Source organism: Nannobrachium achirus (genome assembly GCF_963921795.1).
Source record: "Nannobrachium achirus genome assembly, chromosome: 14".
Classification (NCBI taxonomy): domain Eukaryota; kingdom Metazoa; phylum Chordata; class Actinopteri; order Myctophiformes; family Myctophidae; genus Nannobrachium; species Nannobrachium achirus.
Window position 1 is genome coordinate 39,038,207 of NC_137821.1, and position 22,248 is coordinate 39,060,454.

At 44.2% G+C, this 22,248-nt stretch overlaps 2 protein-coding genes across 2 annotated transcripts; one reads left to right on the plus strand and one right to left on the minus strand.

Moving 5' to 3' along the window:
• Window positions 1-2,306: 2,306 nt before the first annotated feature.
• LOC308298032 (pyridine nucleotide-disulfide oxidoreductase domain-containing protein 1-like) lies at window positions 2,307-17,963 on the minus strand (the record flags this gene model as incomplete). The annotated part of the gene is made up of 13 exons (XM_080741596.1): window positions 2,307-2,823; window positions 4,126-4,215; window positions 4,869-5,006; window positions 5,384-5,506; window positions 5,839-5,951; window positions 6,602-6,686; window positions 7,152-7,246; window positions 11,519-11,715; window positions 12,107-12,180; window positions 12,539-12,667; window positions 14,004-14,123; window positions 15,164-15,244; window positions 17,946-17,963. The coding sequence occupies 13 exons, from the start codon at window positions 17,961-17,963 to the stop codon at window positions 2,665-2,667; spliced, it is 1,422 nt and encodes a 473-aa protein (XP_080597722.1). The 3' UTR covers window positions 2,307-2,664.
• Window positions 17,964-18,090: 127 nt separating this feature from the next.
• On the plus strand, window positions 18,091-22,020 carry LOC308298034 (CREB-binding protein-like; the record flags this gene model as incomplete). The annotated part of the gene is made up of 1 exon (XM_080741598.1): window positions 18,091-22,020. One exon carries the CDS (start codon window positions 18,091-18,093, stop codon window positions 22,018-22,020), a length of 3,930 nt encoding a protein of 1,309 aa, XP_080597724.1.
• Between the last annotated feature and the right edge of the window lie 228 nt (window positions 22,021-22,248).

The following is a 22,248-nucleotide window of genomic DNA, read 5'->3' on the forward strand; positions in this document are numbered from 1 at the left end:
AAGTGAACGCAACAACTGCACCAAATAGATAACGCCACACGATGGCACTAAAGATGCAGCATGTAATATGTTGCATTGGTTGTGAGAACTGAGAAGTAGAACTCACTCACACTGACTGTATCAGTTGGATTGTTATTATTATCAAAGATATTAACGTAACGTTTTGGTTAACGGTTTACAATGGAGTTGTCATTGCGTGTTGTCATGCTCTGCAGAGCAAAATGGACACTCAAAGCAGAAAGATATAATGAACAACACATGCGACAGAAAACGATAGCATTAGCATTGGCTAACCAAAGAAGAAGGAATAAAAACATGGATTTATTTGTATTTACAAACTGTCCGCATTGACTTACTGGTCTGGGAAAAGATCATCTTTTGGCGAGAGGCACAGCGCCGCTGACAGCAACAGCAGCACCGTGGCGACGTTAGGTAAGAAATATGTCTGATACAACTCTTAATATAATTGGCATTCTTTCATTTCGGGGCGACAGGTTCGGGTCTCGGATCTCTCGTTCTGCTCGGGTATCGGATCCAATTTTTCTAATAACAGGCGGGGCCGTTCGGATCGGATCCATCACGTCTCGGGGCTGATCGGGTAACGGTTCTCAAATTCCAAATGATAGACGGGGCCATATGGGTCCGGGTCCGTTTCCCCCGGGTCCTTTTGGGTTCGGGTAGTTCAAATTGGACCCGTGAAGACCTCTAATATGAGGGATTGAATTTTGGCTACGCCACCACCTTTTCTTGACTGGTAGGCCTACAAGACATTTTATGCAAATGGTTTTACTGCTACAAGGCTTCAAAAACAAATGTTTTCAGACCAGCAGCAGCTATTCAGAACACAGATCACACAAGAGGAAGTGACTTTTGTTGATGAAAACAGAACACAAGTGTTACAGAAAGTGGTATTTATTGGGTGTTATTTCTTTTTACTTCACTGTGCAGAACAAATCATACAAGATGTAACATAACATGCCTTCAAAATATCTTCAAATAAAATAGGGTTGTATGGAAAAATGTATCAAATTGATCAGTAAGCTATTTGTAAATATTGTATATAATGTTGTATTTGTCATATTTTTCTAATGTATTGTTTTTACCCTGTGGGCCTATATCCTGTAATAAAGTGAACATAAACCAGAGTTGAGCCTCTTTTTATATATTTGTTTTATATGCAATTGGTTCAATTTGACATCCTTTTAAATGTACTGAAAGCTAAAGTACAGTAGTCAACCATAGTGCCAACCAATATAACAAGCTAAGGGCACGGTCATACAGCACGCTCCCTCAATTACAGTTTGGTATAATTATTAAACAGTCTACTCGAATGCACCAATTTATTTCAATGGGAATGGTTTGCTTCCATTTTGCAGATTTCTGCAAAAAACAAAAACAAACGCTCCATTGCCATTGAAATGCATTGGCAGAATATAGGTGCAGTGTGACCGTGCCATTATATGGGAAAACAATCTAAGAACGCATCTAAGAGTGAGTGCTACTATTTTTCAAAACTATTGCTATATCTGTGGGTTCTTGGCAAGTTATGCACATTGTAAATGCCAAATGATTATAATTATTTCTGTGAACATGAACATGTAATAGTTTAATTTAAGTTATTATGGTATTAGCTTTGAAGCTGATCTTTGACAGAATGAATCATTCAAACAATAGTTTAATTTAATCAGAGTTAAGTTGGTGATATGAAGCTAATATTGATTGATTGAATATTTTATTACAATGGCTTCCAGTATCCACCACCTATGATGTCACTGGTAGGTGGGTTTCTGAACTGTCACATCCCTTATCTGAGACAGAGACGGGGTAGACAATAGTTTTACCATATTATGAGAAGCATTAACCCATTTAGGCCTAACCTATAGAATAGGGCTAAATCAGAAATTAGCCTACAAAACAAATATGTTGCTACATACTGTACATGTACTGTAAGCCCCTCCTAAACAGCAAAATGTGTTCCCGGCCTGAATGGGTTGGTTGAGGTTGAAAATAGGTGAAGTTGTCTTCTAAGTACATAGTAATTACAATGCAATATGTTTGTGAAGTGGGCGATTCTGCATCATTATGAGTACTTCTATTTGATACTACAAGCATAGTTTTTATTCCATTACTTGTGTATGTTTACTGTAAACGTAATTTCCACATTCTAGTATTGCAACGTCATGTAGAAAATAAGTAAAAACACAGAGTACTTCTTCCACCACTGACTAAGAGTCTTCAAGAACAGATATAATACCTATGATGTACATATTTCCATTGAGAGTGCAGGCAGCTGTTCGATCCCACTGAATCTGCATAGGAGAGATTTCTGTCCATTCAGTGGTTTCAGGGTGGAATGGACGGACGGACGGACGGACACACACACACACACACACACACACACACACACACACACGATAAGACATTATTCATTGTCAACAAGGAGGGAGAAGAGGAAGAAGAATGAATGTGTAATAATACCAAAGCATTTTAAGTTAATCATTATCATGGCTGCTTGTGAGATAAACGTTTTTTTCCCCCCAATATACAGATAGGCGGGTGTTTCCTTTCTTTTGTGTGAAATGTTCTTTGGCACATCCAGGCCACCACAGAAAGGGTTCATTGTGCAAGTACATTTGCGTCCTTCTGGGTTCCCTGCCCTGGACCTCAGTCAAAGTAGTCCTCTATATCGATGTTGGGGTTGAGCAGCTCGTCTCTGTAGGGCGTCAGGTCCATCTGGTTGAGGATCAGGTTCTCAAACGTCTCCTCCAGGTCTGTCTCTCCGACGAGCACCGCCCCAACCATCCTACCACCACTTAAAACCACCTGCCAAAAACAAAAGCAGAGCAGTTAGCCAATAGATGATTATACAATTATAACCATGCACTGGTTAATTTGACATACAATTAAATAAACATTTATAGGTGAATTTAGTAAACTATGTGAGTGGTTCCCAACTTTTTCAGGCCATGACCTCCCAAAATAATCATATTTCGAGGGCATGGAGCGCAAAGAGGTTAAGAGACATTTTCAAAGTTTTACAGGATAGCTTTTCATTGATGGTAATAATTTAATTAAAACATTAAAAAGTCACATTTTAAAATACATTCATTGAAGCCTAATCTGCAAGTATAGATTGCTTAAACATGTTGTTTTTAATTCTAATAAAATAATTACAATGAATGGAAAGGTCCTGTAAAATTCTGAGAATTTCACATACGCCCGGAACAGCGGAAACCCCCTCCCTGACAAGCACTTGGAATGTAGTGTTATTTTGAGGCATTCAATTTAGTTTGACTCGGTTCCACAGGTACATTTTAGCCCCTTTCTTATATTATTTTACCATTGGCCAATGTTTAACCAGTTTTTATAGTATAGTTAGTTGATTATTTTTGATGCAGTATTTTTCTTTACTTTCTATTTTCTTTGGTAAATAGAAAAAAGTCCTTAAATTACCACTTCATCTGGGGACGCCCCCAAAATCATGTGGGAAGTCAGGGTTTGGAAGTCAGGTTTAGACATGCTCTGGTCCAGAGCGTCAGTGCTGACGCTCTGACAGACCCGTCGCTAAATGACTAGACCAGGATTTCTCATTCCCTACGAGTGCTCAGCTTGAGTCAAAATAAACTAAACTACTTCTATACTCACCAAACCAAAGGTAGTTTTGTGTTGTTGAAAGTTTATTCTCCGCGGTGGGAAACCTCTCAGAACCCCACCCACTCTGTAAAATACATTATTTTTGTCATGAAATAAAACGCACCCACCTCGAGCCACCCAGCGGCCACCGCAGACACAACGGTTCACAACCCGGAAATAAGCGGTGGTCGAGTTGGATGCGTTTTATTTCATGACAAAAATAATCGTAGGGGCTGAGAAATCCCGGTCTGGTCATTTAGCGACGGGTCTGGACCAGAGCTAGGTGTAGACATGCTCTCTGAGTTATAGTTCAGAGAGTCAAGACATCTGGACTGAGGTGCACAGGTTCTGAGAAAAGCTTTTGAGACATTCAGTTTCACCAATATTACCACGATAACCACTGTTACCGTGACAATATTGAATTCATCAACAGAACCGTGACACAATGAAATAACCACTGTTAGCTTGACACACTGAATGCACCACTGTTACCTTGACATATTCCCGGCCTTTAGTGCAACGGACCAGCAGCTCTTGATCTAACCCTAGCCCCTGGCCATTAAACTTCCCCAGCAGGACAACCTGTAGTATGGACAAAATGTGAGAGACACACAGGTAGGTTTAGACAGCAGGTTGACTTAAATGTTAAGAAAAACAGGCAGTCAATAATATTCACTGGCCCCTTTTACAAATTATGTTTTGTATCCAGATAGTATTCACCCTAAAAACTATACATTTATATTTTCCCCAGTGCAAAACACAAAAACATAAGATTCACAGCTTTGCACCTGGAGTTGCTTGGTGCATAGCAGCAATTTATTCCATTTTCAATCGCATGTCCTACCCGACCACGGCTCCATACAGCTGGGTTCAATCATTAATCAGTTTTTTTTATTTCGCTCAAAAGTAAATGTTTCACTACAAGCCAGTAGCGTAATGCCCAGAGTCCCTATCCCAGCGGTCCTGTATGGAGCCGTAGTCAGGTAGGACATGAAATCGAAAATGGAATAAATTGCTGCTTTGGACCAAACAACTGCTGGATCACCCTGGAAGCTTCCAAAAACACACTTTTAAAGTTAGGAAAGTCGTTTTCCACCTTCCTTTACGCCTTGCCATAGCACAAAGCAATGTTTGTGCATAGCGTATAAGTCTTAAGAGGACCCTTGAAACCTGTTTTATCCGCAAAGCGCAAAGGTCTGGTCTGGTTGTATGCAAGAGCGCGCCTCATACCGTACCTTATAGTTGAAGAATTTGGTGATGTGTGAGAAGAGCTCGAAGCAGAACTCCAGCTCTATTGGTACTGACAGGACGTGGGCAGCCATGCAGCTGCCAGCGTACCAGCCCATCTGACGAGCCTGAGTCCACAGACGCATCTAGCCAGAACATCACAGTCGCACACAGAACATCACGCAAGCACAGTCGCGCACACGCACACACACACACAGTCTTAGATAACTTGAACTCAAGTGAGAAATACTTTTAACCCCTTTCAATTCGCAGATGTCCCTATTTTAGCCCTGTCTCATAAATTGTCAAAGATCTACAATCTCACAGGCTTGTACAGTATGTATATCTATATGGGTTTAAGTGGCCAACTAAGAATTTGATTCCAAAGCATTGCAAATGTATTACTACGGAAAATAAGTCATTATTATCAGAAAGGTCTCATCTTTGAATTCAATAGTAAACTAAAATAAGTTTTACTTTTATCCTAGCAATCAATTTGTATGAGGAATGCAGCAACGTCTACCTGCTGCCACAGTGGGCTGTGTTCCCAGCATGCCGTGCACACGTCTCCTGCAGCATAGATGTCTGCTTGTGATGTCATCATGTGGTCGTCTACTCGTAGACCGCCGTCATGTGCCAGCACAAACTACACACACAGGCAAATATTATACAGCAGCACTTTAGTGGATACTTCTCCATTTCTTCTACTATGCATGTGTTTTTTACATTCAAGTCATCATCCCCAATTCAATTGCCAGCAGGCTACACATTCTCTCACTTGTATCCAAAAAAATAATCATCTCCATTACTTCTGGTCAGGTGTTAGTGACCCTAAGATTATAATGGCTTCTACTTGCATTATAATAAATACTTTTCAAGTTTAAACTCTCATTTAATTTAGGTTAAGGTTAATCAAAACCTAAGTCAAAATGAACACTATTGTCTACATACAGTACCACCATGCATACATATCCTTACATTATTTCCTTGAAGAAATGGTTCTGTGTTGGGCACCACACCAGTAGCACTGACAATGAAGTCACAGCCAATTGTCTTCCCATTAGTCAGCCGGACATAGACTGGCCAAGATCCTATGAATACAGTAGTGAGAAAACAACAATTTGTAGAATGTTAGGGATAGGGTTCTCCTCTTAGGCTCCTAGTTCATTACATTACAAAAGATCCATACTTTGGCAAATGAGCGAGAAAACACTAATGTTATACTGCCGCCGAATTAGTTACTGTATCAAATATGAGTATCTAAATATTGTAAATTATACAGACTACAGAGCCACCTCCCTGACAATATAGTCTGGACAATTGGTTTCTGTTTGGAACACAATTCTTATGAGACGATTGACCCAGATGACCCAATGTTATTCTCCGTAGAAAAAATCCTTCCTGACCCAGGGGATGAAGGAGTGATGTCAGGACTTCGGTAGTCAACAGATTCTACAATTAGAACTACATACAAACATTCTACAACTATATAGATGTACCGTAGAGTCTACAAAGACTACAAACACAGTGGTATTTCAGGGCAATCTGTATTAATCCTCTGACTGCCAAAGGTGGTGTAAGATTTGATTTTTTGGGTTAAATTGTGTTAAATAGTTCTATACTAGTACTTGTAATAATTGATATTGAGTGTACAGTATGTTCATGTTTGTAAACAGAACAGGCCATACTAGAGTACCTTAAAGTTACAAGAATGCCAACATGAGTCGCAAAATGACCTCACCTCTCTCAGATACAGCTGTTTCCAGCTCCTCGTGTGTGTAGATCTTGTCCACTTCACACTGATATTCCACAGACACAGACACTCTCTGTGGACAACACATAGAGAGCAGATGTAGAATGTATGACCTTACTCAAGCGCCAGCTAATGTCCTCTGTCCACAATACATAACAAAGCATATTTGTATTAAATTAAAAAATGAAATGAAAAGAGTTCACCAAGGTGGTAAGGAAGCAGCACTCCAAAATTAGAGTTTCAAGTCACATTTCCATTTTCTTTATTCTTGTTTCGGTGTGACATCAGCACCTTCTGTTTTACTACTTTAATTACAGTATGTTTCTTGTCTTGCATGCTCAGTCCTTTCCACTTCCCAATTATGGAATTTGAATTTGACTGCCACAGATCGGCTAAATTTGCTACTTTTGCAAACACTGTCATACGACAAAGTATAAAATAGGGCATTCATTTCTGAAAACATAAAAAGACGAGACATGGAGATGCAAGGTTTCTGCCTGACAGCAAAGCTAAGCTATACTAATCCACACATGATCACCTCTTCTGCACCTCTCAGAGTGATGCCTTCATGCCAGTCTGGTCCCAGGGCACTGCCAGGCTCTGCAGAGCCAGAACCACCCTCTCGTCTGTCTCCTACACACACACACACACACACGCGCACACATGCATCCCTCTTCAGTCCCCCTATTAAATTTTCAAAATGTATTAACCCTTTATGGTATTTTAACTTGGATTGGGTTTCTATTGATTTCAATCTATTTTTACCACCTTTTAGACCTTTTTACCTATAATATGTATTCTATACTAGCTTTCGGTTTAAAACCTTTACCTTATGATCCTCCCTTAATCCTTTTTCAATTTTTGACCTAATTTGCATAATTCATTAACCCTTTATATTACACCTCCAACGCTAATACTGCTTAAACTCCTGCATAACTCTACTTGTAAATTATTTAGGGGTTAATATTCTGTTAAGAAGGCATTATATAATAGGATATGATGTTTCAGGTTGATGATACTTCACTCGTCCCCTTCCTGACTCTGCTATTGTGTGTGTTGGGCGTTCCCTTTGATTCCTTGGATCTCGCTCAGAGGACCTCATCAAGAAGGGACCTCCCACCCAACAATATCGATTATACCTACGACCTGGAAACCCAGTCTCTAAAATGGACGTCCCCCCGGAGACCCCAGGGCATCCAACAATAGCCCGCCTCCTCCAGGACCTCTTACAAGACTCCCAACTTCTTCTAGAAGCCAAGGAAGTTTGCCGAGGAAACATTCTCCCAGAAGGGCATTCAAACAAAGTCCTCTTGCTTAAGGCAATTCTCACACTTGAGAACCCCAGTCCCCAAATACAACGAAGACTCACGGAGGGGGCGGAGGAGTGGCTCCGATGGGGCCACGCCCTTATCGCAGAGCACCTGGACGAACGTATACAGGAAACCTCACGGGCTCTAAGAGAGCTCCAGCAGAGCATCCCCTCCGCCACCTGGAGAGGGGCTTGCTCACAGGCAGACCACTCCTTAATGGACGGACTCAGTTCGAGAGTCATAGGAAGGGTGGAGGCACTGTTACCCAGTCTGGGATGCCGGATCACACCGGAGGGCACACAACCCGCGCCTCGACTCCCCCCTCCCCCGGGCCTACCACACCCACAACAGGGGCCCTCCAGAACCCCAATCGGAAACCCTACTGCACCGGAGTGCACACAACCCGGGACAAAAATCCCCCCTCCCCCGGGAATACCACGCCCGCAACAGGGTTCCTTCAAAACCCCAATTGGGACCCCTAAGAGGGCACGTTCCCCTATCAACAATGAGGACTCTCGCCCGTCCACCAGTCGAGACACGCGGGAGTCGGTAGGACCCACCCTCCAGGTCCAGGCCGCTGACCCCGTTGCCTCCACCTCTAAGACCCATCTCCTTCCTCCTCCCCCCAAACGGCCACACCCACAAATCCAACCCACGGGGCTCCACCCCTCCAAAACCCCTAGTCGTGGCCATCCCCCGCCCACTACTCAAAACCGCAAAGGGGACTTTGCCACCACCAGGAAGGACAAAACAGGGGGCACACAACCCATAACCTCCCCTAGGGAGACAACTCCCACGGCCCCTACATCGCCCCGACTCCTTCCCCGAAGGATAATCCCTAGAGAACCTACACCAACCCCCACTGGTGGCCTCCCAGAGCCCCTCCCACCCAAACCAGGCCCACCACTACACACCGTACACCACCACAACAACAACAAAGCTACTTGGTCACTGGCACCCTCCCGGCCCATCATTTTCATGGGAGACTCCAATATTAAAATTCTACCCAAAATCCCAGACCTAAACATTCAGGTAGACAGTTACCCGGGGGCCCAGCTGACCCATGCCCTGGCCATCCTGCAGGGCATCCCGGATCCACTTCCGTGGGTCCGTACAGTGGTTCTTTCATTCGGTCTCAACAACCGTTCCAGGGGCACTGCGTACACACTCCGCAGATATGTCCAGAGTCTCTGGGAACAGGCCGCCACAAAGTTCCCCAATGCCTCCATCTTCCTACCCAAAATCCCCTACTCCCCTGAGCTCCCGGAGGGAGATAGAGCTCGTCTGGATCTTATCAATAGCATCATCGGAGACGGTCCGCACATCCCGGCCCTACCAGCCACAAGTTTCGCCACACAAAGGGATCTCATACACTGGACCCATAACACAGCCCTGGCCATTCTTAATTCCTAGAGGGCGGCGTTAAACTGCCGGGGCCCCTCTCTGCTCCAGGGCAGGGGAGGGGCGAGGTACTGAACCTCTCAAAACACTGTGTCCTGTCCCCAGCCCAAATTACCCTATTGAGTCGAGGCCTATCATTTATCCCCACTCTCAACACCACCCCGAGACCGGACCGCAGAGTCATCCTCGAAGAGACCCGATCTTATCATAGGTCCCTTAGACTGGCGGCTTTCTTCGGGGATGACTCCGCGGACCCCCAGTCCTCTCACACCCCATACACGGCCAGGTCGACCTGGGAACCGGCACCAGAACAAATCCCCGCACCCGTGCGGAGGCTGATCCGCAAAGACCTCCGTTCTATTCGGACCCTCCCACCCCCCACCCCAGCACCACATAATCTCTCCCGTGAGGAGGTACAGGCCTTGCACTCTCTTAAAAGGGACCAACAGTTGGTCATCAAACCGGCGGACAAGGGGTCCGTGGTTGTTGTAATGGACAGGGCTCAATATGTGGCGGAGGGAGAGAGACAACTAAATGACACCCAATATTACCAGAAAATAAATTCTAAACTAAATTCTATCTTGAAAACCCTCTCCAACCAAAATGTCATCACCCGAAAACAATTCAATTACCTTTCGGGTGATGCACCACCACAACCCCGTACTATTTACTTCCTCCCCAAAATTCATAAAGATCCCTCTTCCTGGCCAGTCCCCCATTCCATTCCCGCAGGCAGACCGATAGTGTCTGACTGCGGGAGTGAAACGGATAGAATTTCGGAATATATAGACGGTTTCCTTAACCCCCTTTCTACTCTCCACTCCAGCTACCTTAAAGACACATATGACTTTTTGGCCAAAGTCCGAGCCCTGTCCCTCGACCCCACGGACCTCTTGTTCTCCATAGACGTGGCCTCTTTGTATACCAACATCGATTCGGCCCAGGGGTTGGCGGCAGTACGTAAGGCCTTCAACTCCCACCCCCAACCAGATCGCCATGACGATCTCGTTTCAGAACTCCTGAGTATAGCCCTTCTTACTAACGAGTTCTCTTTCAACGGGCAAACATACTTACAAGTAAAGGGGGTCGCCATGGGCAAAAAATTCGCACCAGCCCTGGCGGACCTGTTTATGGCGGAGTGGGAGGGGGGTGCTCTAGCGGGTTTCCCCCTGAAGCCCAAAGCTTACTTCCGTTATCTGGATGACATTTGGGGTGTCTGGCCCCACTCCCAGGAAGACTTTGCCCTTTTCATGAACCACCTCCAGTACACACACGCACACACGCACAGTAGTAAAATTGTACCTGCAGAGTAGAGCAGATCAGCAGATACAGCAGAATACAATACAACAGAACTCTAATTTGGACATTCCCATAATATTTAGCGAATAGGCATTCATTGACCCGATTCGATCTCAGAGGATTATTTAGATTTGTGGTTAAAGGGTAAAGGTACTGCCATCGCATCAGTGCATTTCAGTCAAAAGTAACTGGGAGGAAAGTAATTGGCTTCACATTGTTGTGACCAATGCAGCAACTTGACACCACATTGGTGTGCCCATTCATCACAATTGCTATTGTATATGGCACTTTTACTGTACTGTAATGTTTTCCAATGCAGTTTGCAGTGAAATCAATAGTGTGAATGCAATTCCTCAGCCGTCTGGGAGCCAGAAGGTTTGATCTGTGGCTCTAAGCCAGATCGGTAAAGTAGCCTGATCGGTGGTTTGAGTCCAGATCCCAACGATCTTTACTAATCTCTCTCTCTCCATGTTTCCTGTCCATTTCCACTTTCCACTAAAAACAGAGGCAGAAAAAGCCCCCAAAAATATCTAAATAAATAAAAAGGTCACCACTGACATTGGGTCCATAATGAAATCAATGCCTGAGGACTGGGGAGCAGTTAGGTGTTAAGTGCGTGCCTTGCTCAAGAGCACTTCAACAGCCATGTTTCTCATTCAAATGTAATCATGCTTACAGTATAAACAGATTAATACAATTTAAAAAATGTTAATTACAGATTTAGCAAATGACTCATGGAGTGATTATGACTTGAGTAATTTGGGATTGTTGCGTTTCTTGTTGAACGGCCCCAGAATGGCTTTTACACCGACAGAGGAGCAGTCAACGGGCAAGGTATTATGAGAAGGTGCAGAAGGTTCTGTGTACTTCAGCCAGTCTATTTGAGTGTGGCCACCTGCAGTGTAGGTGTGGGACGGTCCTGGCCTGGCCTCCTCTGTGGTGTAACAGGCTCTCTTACAGGTGGCGCCCCCCTCTGGTCGTTCTGCCTCCAGGGAGGGGATCAGAAACTGTGCAGCTCCTGCATCGAAGAACGCGTTCCCTATGGCCTTGTCCTTCACTGCCCAGATCACCTCACAGCCCTGCACTTCATACCTGAAGAACAACAACACAGCAACACTTTTTTAGAACAACATTAACCCTGGCATCTCTATTTTGGATATATCATTAATCAGTATAGGTGTAAAGCTAAAATGTATTGCTCAAAATGTTTTGCATGTAATGCACAATATATGTAAAGCGCCTTGGATAAAGGCACTATATAAATGCACCATTTACCATTCATTATAGTTACTATCTCAGTGGTTTGTTCTCCTTTTAAAATGTTTTACTGAACTTACGAGAAATTAATCATATATCATAATGTGCATTGTCCATAAAGAAAAAAATAAATGTATCACTACGCACAATTATGATAGTGTAAATGTTGAGGTCATATGCGACACCTCGTGCAACTGAGCATGGATGACGCTTTAGGTAAACTCACACTAATTCCAAGGCAATACCGCCATTTCCCACAACCACAATCCTCTTTGCCTTGGATAACCGCTTCTGAAACTCCTGCAAGCACAAAGAACTGGTAAACTTTCACATATTTATTTTTTATAGCCGTCAGACACACACACACACACACACACACACACACACACACACACACACACACACACACACACACACACACACACACACACACACACACACACACACACTACCTGTACAACAAACTATGATGTGTGCTTACACAGGCTTGAACCAGAACATTTCAATCAATACCATTATATCCATCATCAATCAATCTTCTACACTAATTCTTCATGACATGACCACCTCCTTGCAGCGAGGAGGATACACCAAGCGTCTCGGAAGAGATACTTGGTTGTCTGTAGGAGCAACAGAGACGAGGGATGCTGTGTCCTACCTGGGCACTGTCTGTGTCCCGTATCCCCAGCACAAAAGGGTTGTCCTTGGTCAGGAGTTTTGGTCTGGCCCCACTGCAGATGCACAGTTTCTCATAACCCACCTCCAGTCCATCCAAGGTCTGTAGAGTCTGATAATCAAAGACAAGTTAAATTAGGACTGAGCAATATATTGACATAATATCAATATGAGTGATATGGGAGTAGATATATCACGTGTGATCAGGATATCGTGAAATGCCAAGTGTTTTGTAGTGTGGTTGAAGGGAAAAACATCAAATCAAAACAATATCATCATAAAGCTAAAATGTGTGCTCAAAAACAGAGTCAGTATACGGTATAAGAGTAAATTGACAATTTAATGTCCAAATGGAGTATCATATGTGTTTGCAGATAACTAATAAAAGTAACAGTAAAACGTATAAAAGATTATAAGTAACTGTAAAGTATGTCTGGAACTCATACATTTCATCTTGTAACAGCAGACTGTGTGCATGGCATAGCTTTGGGCAGCATTTGCAATCAAACGTCCACAGGGTGGCAGTAGTGGACAGGTAATAAAGGACCCTACTGTGGCTCAGTGATGTTGCTGCATGACAGTCTGTGCTACAGTACAGTATGTAATATACACTGACAGTCTAGTATAGCAACCCGGTCATACAGGTTGATCATGACCTTGTACTAATATATTGTTTTGTTATCCAAAACGATGCTCCAATTAAAAGGAAATACCAGCCTTTAAATCAAAGTAAGTGGTTTGTTGTTGTTTTTCAACCTGGACCATGTTTTCTTGGTTGCATCAAACCCATGGGTTCTGATAACATTTGTCACTTCTGTCAGTGTAGAACTTTACATACCAGATGCACAGTCCATCATAGGGGTAGAACAAACACATCTGAACCCAACATGTTTAAAACACAATAACTTCAACTAGGCCTGCATATTTTTTTTTACCATCATATTGACAATTTGGACAATATTAGTAAATATCCTTGGATATGCTTCATCCAACAACAGTATGCCAAACAATATCCTCTATGCTGAAATCTCCTTGCAGGCGTCTCAGGTATGTTGCTCGTTACTCTAGACAACAGTATATGCCGTAAAAAAGGACAGTTTATTAGTACTTTTATAATTGTGTATTATTGATTCATTGCTTACCATAGGATATTATAGAAAGCATTATGACGCACTAGGAATTGGAAGATATGGCTAAACTTTGAATGCTTTTACATTTTATTGGAAGTGTCTTTTATCCAAAATACTTTATAGCATTTGGCACAGCTGTCTGCCCCTTAAGCTCTCCATTTGATGAGCTGCAAAATAGGAACATGGCATTGACAAGCCAGAGGCCACCACCCTCCTCAATGAATAGAATATAAATACTATATTGATCTCTGTGGGAAATGTTCAATAGAAACATGGCATTGACTATCCTCCCTCCTCCATGTATGAAAAGCTACTCACATGGTTGTGTGCGTGGAGGGCTATGGCAGCAGATTGGATTACGGTGAGGTTGGGGTATTTCTCCTCCAGAACACTGGATGGACGTTCAGCAACGTCAAACTCTTCCAGCGTCTTGGAAACCTGACAAAAACAAACAGTGTTTTTGTCAATTGCAGTGGTTTTCATTTCAACCAGTGTCCAGGGACAACCAGTGGTCCTTGAGGGTGTTCAAGGTGTTCCCCAGCTAAATGAGCTAAATAAAGTTGGTAACCAAATGGACCCTTATAGATCACTCTTGAAAGCATAAAATGAAACCAAACCATTTGGTTTCATTTTACGTTGTCAAGAGTTAAATTATTGTTAAACATCTGCAGTATGCACAATTAGATAATGTAGAAGAATTGTTATTATATCTCTCCTATGGTCCCACACCAATACAGCATAGAATTATGGACAAAATCTTATCCAACAACAAGAAAATATTCTACGTTTTGGGTCTGAGAGACTAAATCGCATCAACTGGTGGTCCGTGGCTCAAATGCAGAATAAATAATGGACCTTGATATGAAAAGGGTTGAAAACCACTGGCCTAATGTGAATACTAAACCTCCATTCTCCCTTACAAAGTTCAAATGAAATCAAAAGGCTGATGACAGATGTACCACTCAAGAAATATGATATGAAGAGTAACCCGGTGTTATAGCAAGGTGCTATAACATTCATTTGCATACTGTCATTGTCATGTATACTGTCATTTGTATACGGTCATTGTCATGTATACTGTCATTTGTATACGGTCATTGTCATGTATACTGTCATTTGTATATTGTCAGAGTTACAGGTCAATTTAGACCTCCCAAAAGGAACCGAGAGTCCCTGGACCCCACTTTGAGGACCACTGGTCTAAATGGTCTGTTACTCCTTTTTCTTTCAGTTTTTGTTATCTTGTAGCCAGGTGGTTGTACGGTTAAGTAACTAGAAAAATAACCATAAAATTACCAACATGAAAAAGAATCGTGATAAGATTGTGTATTGTGGTACAGCTTGGAAGAATATTGTGATTTGGGATATTGTATTTTTCCATATAGCCCACCGCTACGTCCAACTTGAGTGCTATGAATAGACACACATGAACTTTTGGTGTGGATCAGGGAACAGACCCTCATCATCATCATCCTCACTTGCCTGAAGTTCTCCACTGTTTTGATGTGAGGTGCTGCAGTGACCAGAGCCACGCCAGCGGATGGAAACCGGGACAACAGCTGTTTATGTCACATGGAAACAATTTGATCAGCAACTGTTGTTAACTTGTTAGGCAGTAGTATAATGACATTGATGACTCTGGGTGACCAAACGTCATCAAATAGCTGATCAGAGAGAGAACTCAACAAAGTACAACAATCCATAACCCCCCCCCCCCCCCCCAGTTTTCACAACTAACAAGCCATTACCTTTGCCTTACCACAAGGTAATAACCAGTGGTGTAAAGTACAATATTGAGGTATTAGCACTTTACTTGTGTATTTCCCAATTTTCAATACTTTTACTTCTAGGCCTACTCCATTACATCTCGGATCCAAATATTGTACTTTTACTTCACTATGATTATTTGAAAGATTTGGTAGTTACTTTGCAGATATAAATTACAATATCATAAAACATACATTAACCACTTTAGCCCTATTTTATACCTAGGCTATTTGAAAATAGCCAATCAATCTACATACAAGATCTGCTATTTTCTAACATTTTATGCTTTTACTTTTGGTACTTTTTGAGTACATTTTGATGCCAAGCCAATACCTTCGCAGTCGCAATTTTACTAATTTTGAATTACGGACTTTTACTTGTAACTTGTAAGTAATTCTACATTGCAGTAGCCGCAAATTGCTACACTAGATTTTTTTATAATCGGATGAATCTAGGGTTGCAATACCTCCCATAGGCAGCCAATGCATCAATCAAAACGTTATTTTGCTATCTGATTGTATTAAACAACGTCAGTGAGCTTGTAGATCAGCTATTTTTGAGGTTTGTTGTAGAGGGAAAAAAGAACAGATAAAGATACAAGTTTTCCAAGTATTGAGGGTTTAAGTAGTTAATTGTCTGAAAATACATAATATGTCAAATGTTATCTAAGAAATCTATGAATGATTTACAACACAATTCTATACAATATGTCGAGTGGGGGTCCCTGCTTCATCTTCATGTCAACTAGGGTCCTTGGCTTGAAAAATGTTGAAGATCCTCCAGCTATAGATGGACTGTATACTGTATACCATGAGCTATATTGCACACAACATTTATCATGATTGTACCTCTATGGCTGAGTGATCATTTTGAGGTATTTGTACTTTACTTGAGTACTTCCCATTTCCAATACTTTTACTTCTATGCAAAGCCACTACATTTCAGAGGCAAATATTATACTTTTACTCCACTACATTTATATGAAAACTCGAGTTACTACTTACTTACTGTAGATGGCTAATAGCAAGGTCACACTGTGAGTTTGTAGATCTCTATTTTCAAAGGATTTTATAGGCCTACATTTGAAAACTTGTGAACTTTGTATTTTAAGTATATGTTTTGTACTTTTAAGTACATTTTGCATTCCAGACTTTTACTTTCAACAGAGTATTTCTACATTGCAGTATTGATTATTTACTTAAATAGTACTTTTTTCCCAACACTGGTTATCTAATCCACAGCCATGGATGAAATGTTTTCTAAATATAATTGGCTCGACTTGAAACTGAGTTTGCATGTCCAAACTAAAAATGTGTAATTAAACCACAATCAAATCCATATCTAACCATAGCCTACAGTAAACAGTAAACACAGGCTAACGTAAATCCGTAAGCTAGGCTACATCCATACACACTGCCTAAAGCCTATCTTGAATATGAACTTGAAGACTAAACGAAATCTGATCCGAACGTTCATTAGAAAGCAAAACAGTGCTACAAACAGTTTGATCGAGGAACACTTACATGTTGATGTAATGTAAAAGGTCACGTTCTAGTTGAAGCCCCATTCAGACTGTATCTGTGTGAGGGATAATCACTGTCACTAATGAATATTGGTTAAGTCACGAATCCCGGGGCAGCGTTTACCTTGAAGCGGCCAATAGTGGAAAAACTACTCGAATGTTTTACTCAAGTAAAAGTATAAATGTTGTAGAAATACTTTGTTACAACAAATACAGCTAATTAAGTTGCTAAACGCCCGGAATTCCATGAATGTACATAGGTAAAAGTAGACCTACAAAAGTATTGAAGTGTAAAAGTGCTCATTATGCAGAATGTCCAGTTTTCAAATCGTCTATAAAAATACATCTTTGAAAATAGCAGATGTACAAGCTCATTGGGACACAAATAGCTACTCAAAATTGGAAATACTCCAGTAAAGTAAAAAGTACATGGAAAGTGTACTTAAGTACAGTACTTGTATTTAGTTACTTTACACACAACCGTTAGGTTTTACCGTAGACTCTGTTTGTTTACTTCGATTAGCTAGTAGCTAGCTCCGAGCTACTAGCCGAAGCTAGCTAATAGCTCGCGAGCTACTAGCCGAAGCTAGCTAGTACAGTACTTGAGTGAATGTATTTAGTTACTTTACACACACCACTGTAAGTTTTACCGTGGACTGGTGTTTGTTTACTTCGGCTAGCTAGTTAGCTAGCTCCGAGCTAGCTAAAAGCTCGCGAGCTAATTTGAACTTGGACGCAACCGACTCCCGTTTCAGCCAATCAAAAGCCGCGCCTCCCCCACGCTGGCACGCTCAACGCGTACGTTGGGGGCATGGCTACGGCGCTGACCAATCAGCGCGTATGTTCCACACAGACAAGTTTAAAATACAACCGCCGACCGCAAAGCGTCGCACTTGGACTTGAGACTTCAGAGAGAGCACACGACACTCAAGATACTCCAGCAGCTAACTCCATATTAACATCTTGCTAACGCAGCTAATACACGCCATATTTCGACCTAGGACTATCTACCCTGCATTTCTTTGGATATATATTTTTTCTTTCTTATTTTTTTTTCTTATTTTTTTTTTCTTATTTTTTTTAAAGAGACTATCTGATCACCACCACCACAACACCATGGCTGAGAACTTTCTGGACGTGGGACCTCCCAACCCTAAGAGACGGAAGCTCGATGGACTAGACTCTACCCTCCCCAACGCACTCAATGCTAACAATCAGCTGCCTGGCCGGTCAGCTGTGGGCTCCATGGGCAACCTGTCCACAGCAGCGCCCCTCTCCAGCACAGGCACTAGGAAAGGTTGGCATGAGCACATCACTCAGGACCTGCGCAATCGCCTTGTACACAAACTAGTCCGAGCCATATTCCCATCGCCAGACCCGGCAGCTCTGAAGGACAAGCAGATGGAGAACCTGGTGGCTTATGCCAGGAAGGTGGAGGGGGCCATGTATGAGTCAGCTAACAGCAGGGAAGAGTACTACCACTTCCTGGCTGAGAAGATCTACAAGATCCAGAAGGAGCTGGCGGAGAAGTGGCGGTCGCGGCTCCAGAAACAGATCAACCAGGGTTCCATCCCACCCTGCCCTGCCCAGCCCCAAACCCAAGCCGAGCCCCCCGCAGTGGCACAGGTGAAGGCCCCGCCTCATCCCCCTACCACGCCGCTGTCTCAACCGGTAGCCAGTCTAGATAACAGGGTGCCGACCCCTGCCTCAGCCGCCAGTGCTGACTTGCAATACCAGCACGCAGGAGCCGACTTGCCCATCCAGGAGACCAAAATCAAGCCGCGCCACGACCCACAGGAGTTTGAGGCTGCTGGCGGTAAAACAGAGCCCGAGATGGAGAGTGAGGAGGACTTTGGTTCGCTGTCGATGAAGAAAGAGGAGCCAGAGGAGAAGCACGAGGCAATGGAGGTAGAGGAGAAAGGTGGAGCTAACGGCACTACGACTTCACCCTCCTCTCAATCACAGAGGAAAGTCTTTAATCCAGAGGAGCTGCGCCAGGCTCTGATGCCCACCCTGGAATCTCTCTACAGGCAGGACCCAGAGTCACTGCCCTTCAGACAACCTGTAGAGCCCTTGCAGCTGGGCATCCCAGATTACTTTGACATTGTAAAGAACCCCATAGACCTGTCGACCATCAAGCGCAAGCTGGATACGGGCCAGTACCAAGACCCCTGGCAGTATGTGGAGGATGTCTGGCTCATGTTTAACAACGCCTGGCTGTACAACCGCAAGAAATCTTGCGTGTACAAGTACTGCTCCAAGCTGGCCGAGGTGTTCGAGTCCGAGATCGACCCAGTCATGCAGGGCCTGGGCTACTGCTGTGGTAGGAAGTACAAGTTTTCCTCTCAAACCCTCTGTTGCTATGGCAAACAGCATTGCAATATACACATTGGAGGCACATACTACAGCTACCAGAACAGGTATCATTTCTGTGAGAAGTGCTTCAATGAGATCCAGGGGGAGAGAGTGACCTTGGGAGATGACTATGCTCAGCCACAGACAATGATATTGAAAGACCAGTTTGAAAGGAAGAAGAATGAGACACTAGATGCTGAACCGTTTGTTGAATGTAAAGATTGTGGACGGAAGATGCACCAGATATGTGTTTTACACTACGACGTCATCTGGCCATCTGGATTCATCTGTGACAATTGTTTGAACAAGAGCGGTAAAACAAGGAAGGATAATACGTTTTCTGCAAAAAGATTACAGTCTACACGGTTGGGAACGTACATAGAGGACCGCGTGAATAAGTACTTGAAGAGACAGAACCACCCGGAGGCTGGAGAGGTGTTTGTGCGAGTGGTGGCCAGCTCTGACAAAACGGCCGTGGTTAAGCCTGGAATGAAAACCAGGTTTGTGGACAAAGGTGATATGCCAGAGACATTTCCTTACAGAACCAAAGCAATTTTCGCCTTTGAGGAGATTGATGGAGTGGACGTGTGCTTCTTTGGAATGCACGTACAGGAGTACGGCTCTGAATGCTCGTTCCCCAACACCAGGCGGGTATACATATCATACCTCGACAGTGTTCACTTCTTCAGACCTCGGATGCTACGAACGGCAGTCTACCAAGAGATTCTCATTGGCTATCTTGAATATGTCAAGAAACTCGGGTATGCCCAGGGTCACATCTGGTCAAGTCCGCCAACTGAAGGAGACGACTACATCTTCCACTGCCACCCTGCTGACCAGAAGATCCCTAAACCCAAGAGGCTTCAGGAGTGGTACAGGGCCATGCTGGACAAGGCCTACGAGGAGAAGATTCTGCACAGCTACAATGACATCTTCAAGCAGGCAACAGAGGACAGTGTGAACAGCGCCAATGAGCTTCCCTATTTTGAAGGTGACTTCTGGCCCAACGTTTTGGAGGAAAGCATCAAGGAGTTGGAACAGGAGGAGGAGGAGCGTAAGAAGGAGAACATCACGGCCTGTGAAACTGCTGAGGGCACACCAAGTGACACCAAGAAGAAAAACAACACGAAGGCCAATAAAAACAAGAGCAGAGTTAGCCGAGCCAATAAGAAGCCTGGAATGCCGAACGTAGCCAATGGCCTGTCCCAGAAGCTTTATGCCAGCCTGGAGAAACACAAAGAGGTGTTCTTTGTGATCCACCTGCACCCCACCCCCATTGTCAACACCCTGCCGCCCATCATGGACCCTGACCCCCTGCTGACCTGTGACCTGATGGACGGCCGCGACCCCTTCCTGACTCTGGCTAGGGACAAGCACTGGGAGTTCAGCTCCCTGAGGCGGTGCAAGTGGAGCACCATGTGCATGCTGGTGGAGCTGCACAACCAAGTCCAGGACCGCTTCGACTACACCTGCAACGAATGCAAGCACCATGTGGAGACGCGCTGGCACTGCACTGTCTGCGAGGACTTTGACCTGTGCATTAACTGCTACAACTCCAAGGGCCATGAGCACCAGATGGTTAAGTGTGGCCTGGGCCTGGATGATGATAGCAACAGCCAGAGTGGAGATGCCTCCAAGAGCCCTCAAGAGAGCTGGCGCTTGAGTATCCAGCGCTGCATCCAGGCCCTGGTCCACGCCTGCCAGTGCTGCAACGCTAACTGCTCCCTGCCGTCCTGCCAAAAGATGAAGAGGAAGGTTCAGCACACAAAGGATTGCAAGCGCAAGACCAATGGAGGCTGTCCCTTGTGCAAACAACTCATTGCTTTGTGTTGCTATCATGCCAAGCACTGTCAGGAAAACAAGTGTCCTGTACCGTTCTGCCTGAACTTAAAGCACATGCTTCCAGCAAGCGTCCAGCAGGCCAACAACCCACAGACCACCCAGCAGCCTCTCTCTAACCAGTCCCAAAACCCCAACGCAGCTGTTGCCACGTCCTCAGGCTTCCCCAGCGCTCCTGGCAATGGACAGCCCCAGGCACCTGTATGGCAAGGCAAGCCAGGGCCCCAGGCCTCTCTCCTCAACCAGCAGCCATCGCCTCCCTCACAACCGCCTCAGCAGCCTCCACCAGCTGCTGTCAAGATGGCGTGGCACATAGAGATGACGGCCCAAGCCCAGCAGAATCAGCAGAACTTCCGTTTCAACATGGACAGTCTTCAGATGAGCCCTCAGCAGCGCATGGCCGGACCCACGCAGGCTCCCATGCAGTTGTTGGCAGGGCCATGGGGGCCCCAGGTTATGCAGCTCAGCATGGCCCCGGGACAGTGGCCCCAGCAACCAGGCCTTCCCCAAGGGCAGTCCCCACAGCAGGCGATGACCCTGCAACAAGCCATGGTGATGGCACAAGGGCAGCAGCCACAGCTGGCCCAGAGGATGTTGGTGGCGGTGCCCTCCCAGCAGCCTGGTGTCTGGCCACTGACAACACAGAGACCCGGCACCATTGCTCCCAATTCCCTCCAGGCCCTCATCCATACACTCAAGTCCCCCAGCTCACCTCAGCAGCAGCAGCAGCAAGTCCTTGACATCCTGAAGTCCAACCCACAGCTAATGGCTGCTTTCATCAAGCAACGAACAGCCAAGTACCATGCCATCCAGCCTCAGCAGCAACACGCAGTATATGATATGAGGGATTGAATTTTGGCTACGCCACCACCTTTTCTTGACTGGTAGGCCTACAAGACATTTTATGCAAATGGTTTTACTGCTACAAGGCTTCAAAAACAAATGTTTTCAGACCAGCAGCAGCTATTCAGAACACAGATCACACAAGAGGAAGTGACTTTTGTTGATGAAAACAGAACACAAGTGTTACAGAAAGTGGTATTTATTGGGTGTTATTTCTTTTTACTTCACTGTGCAGAA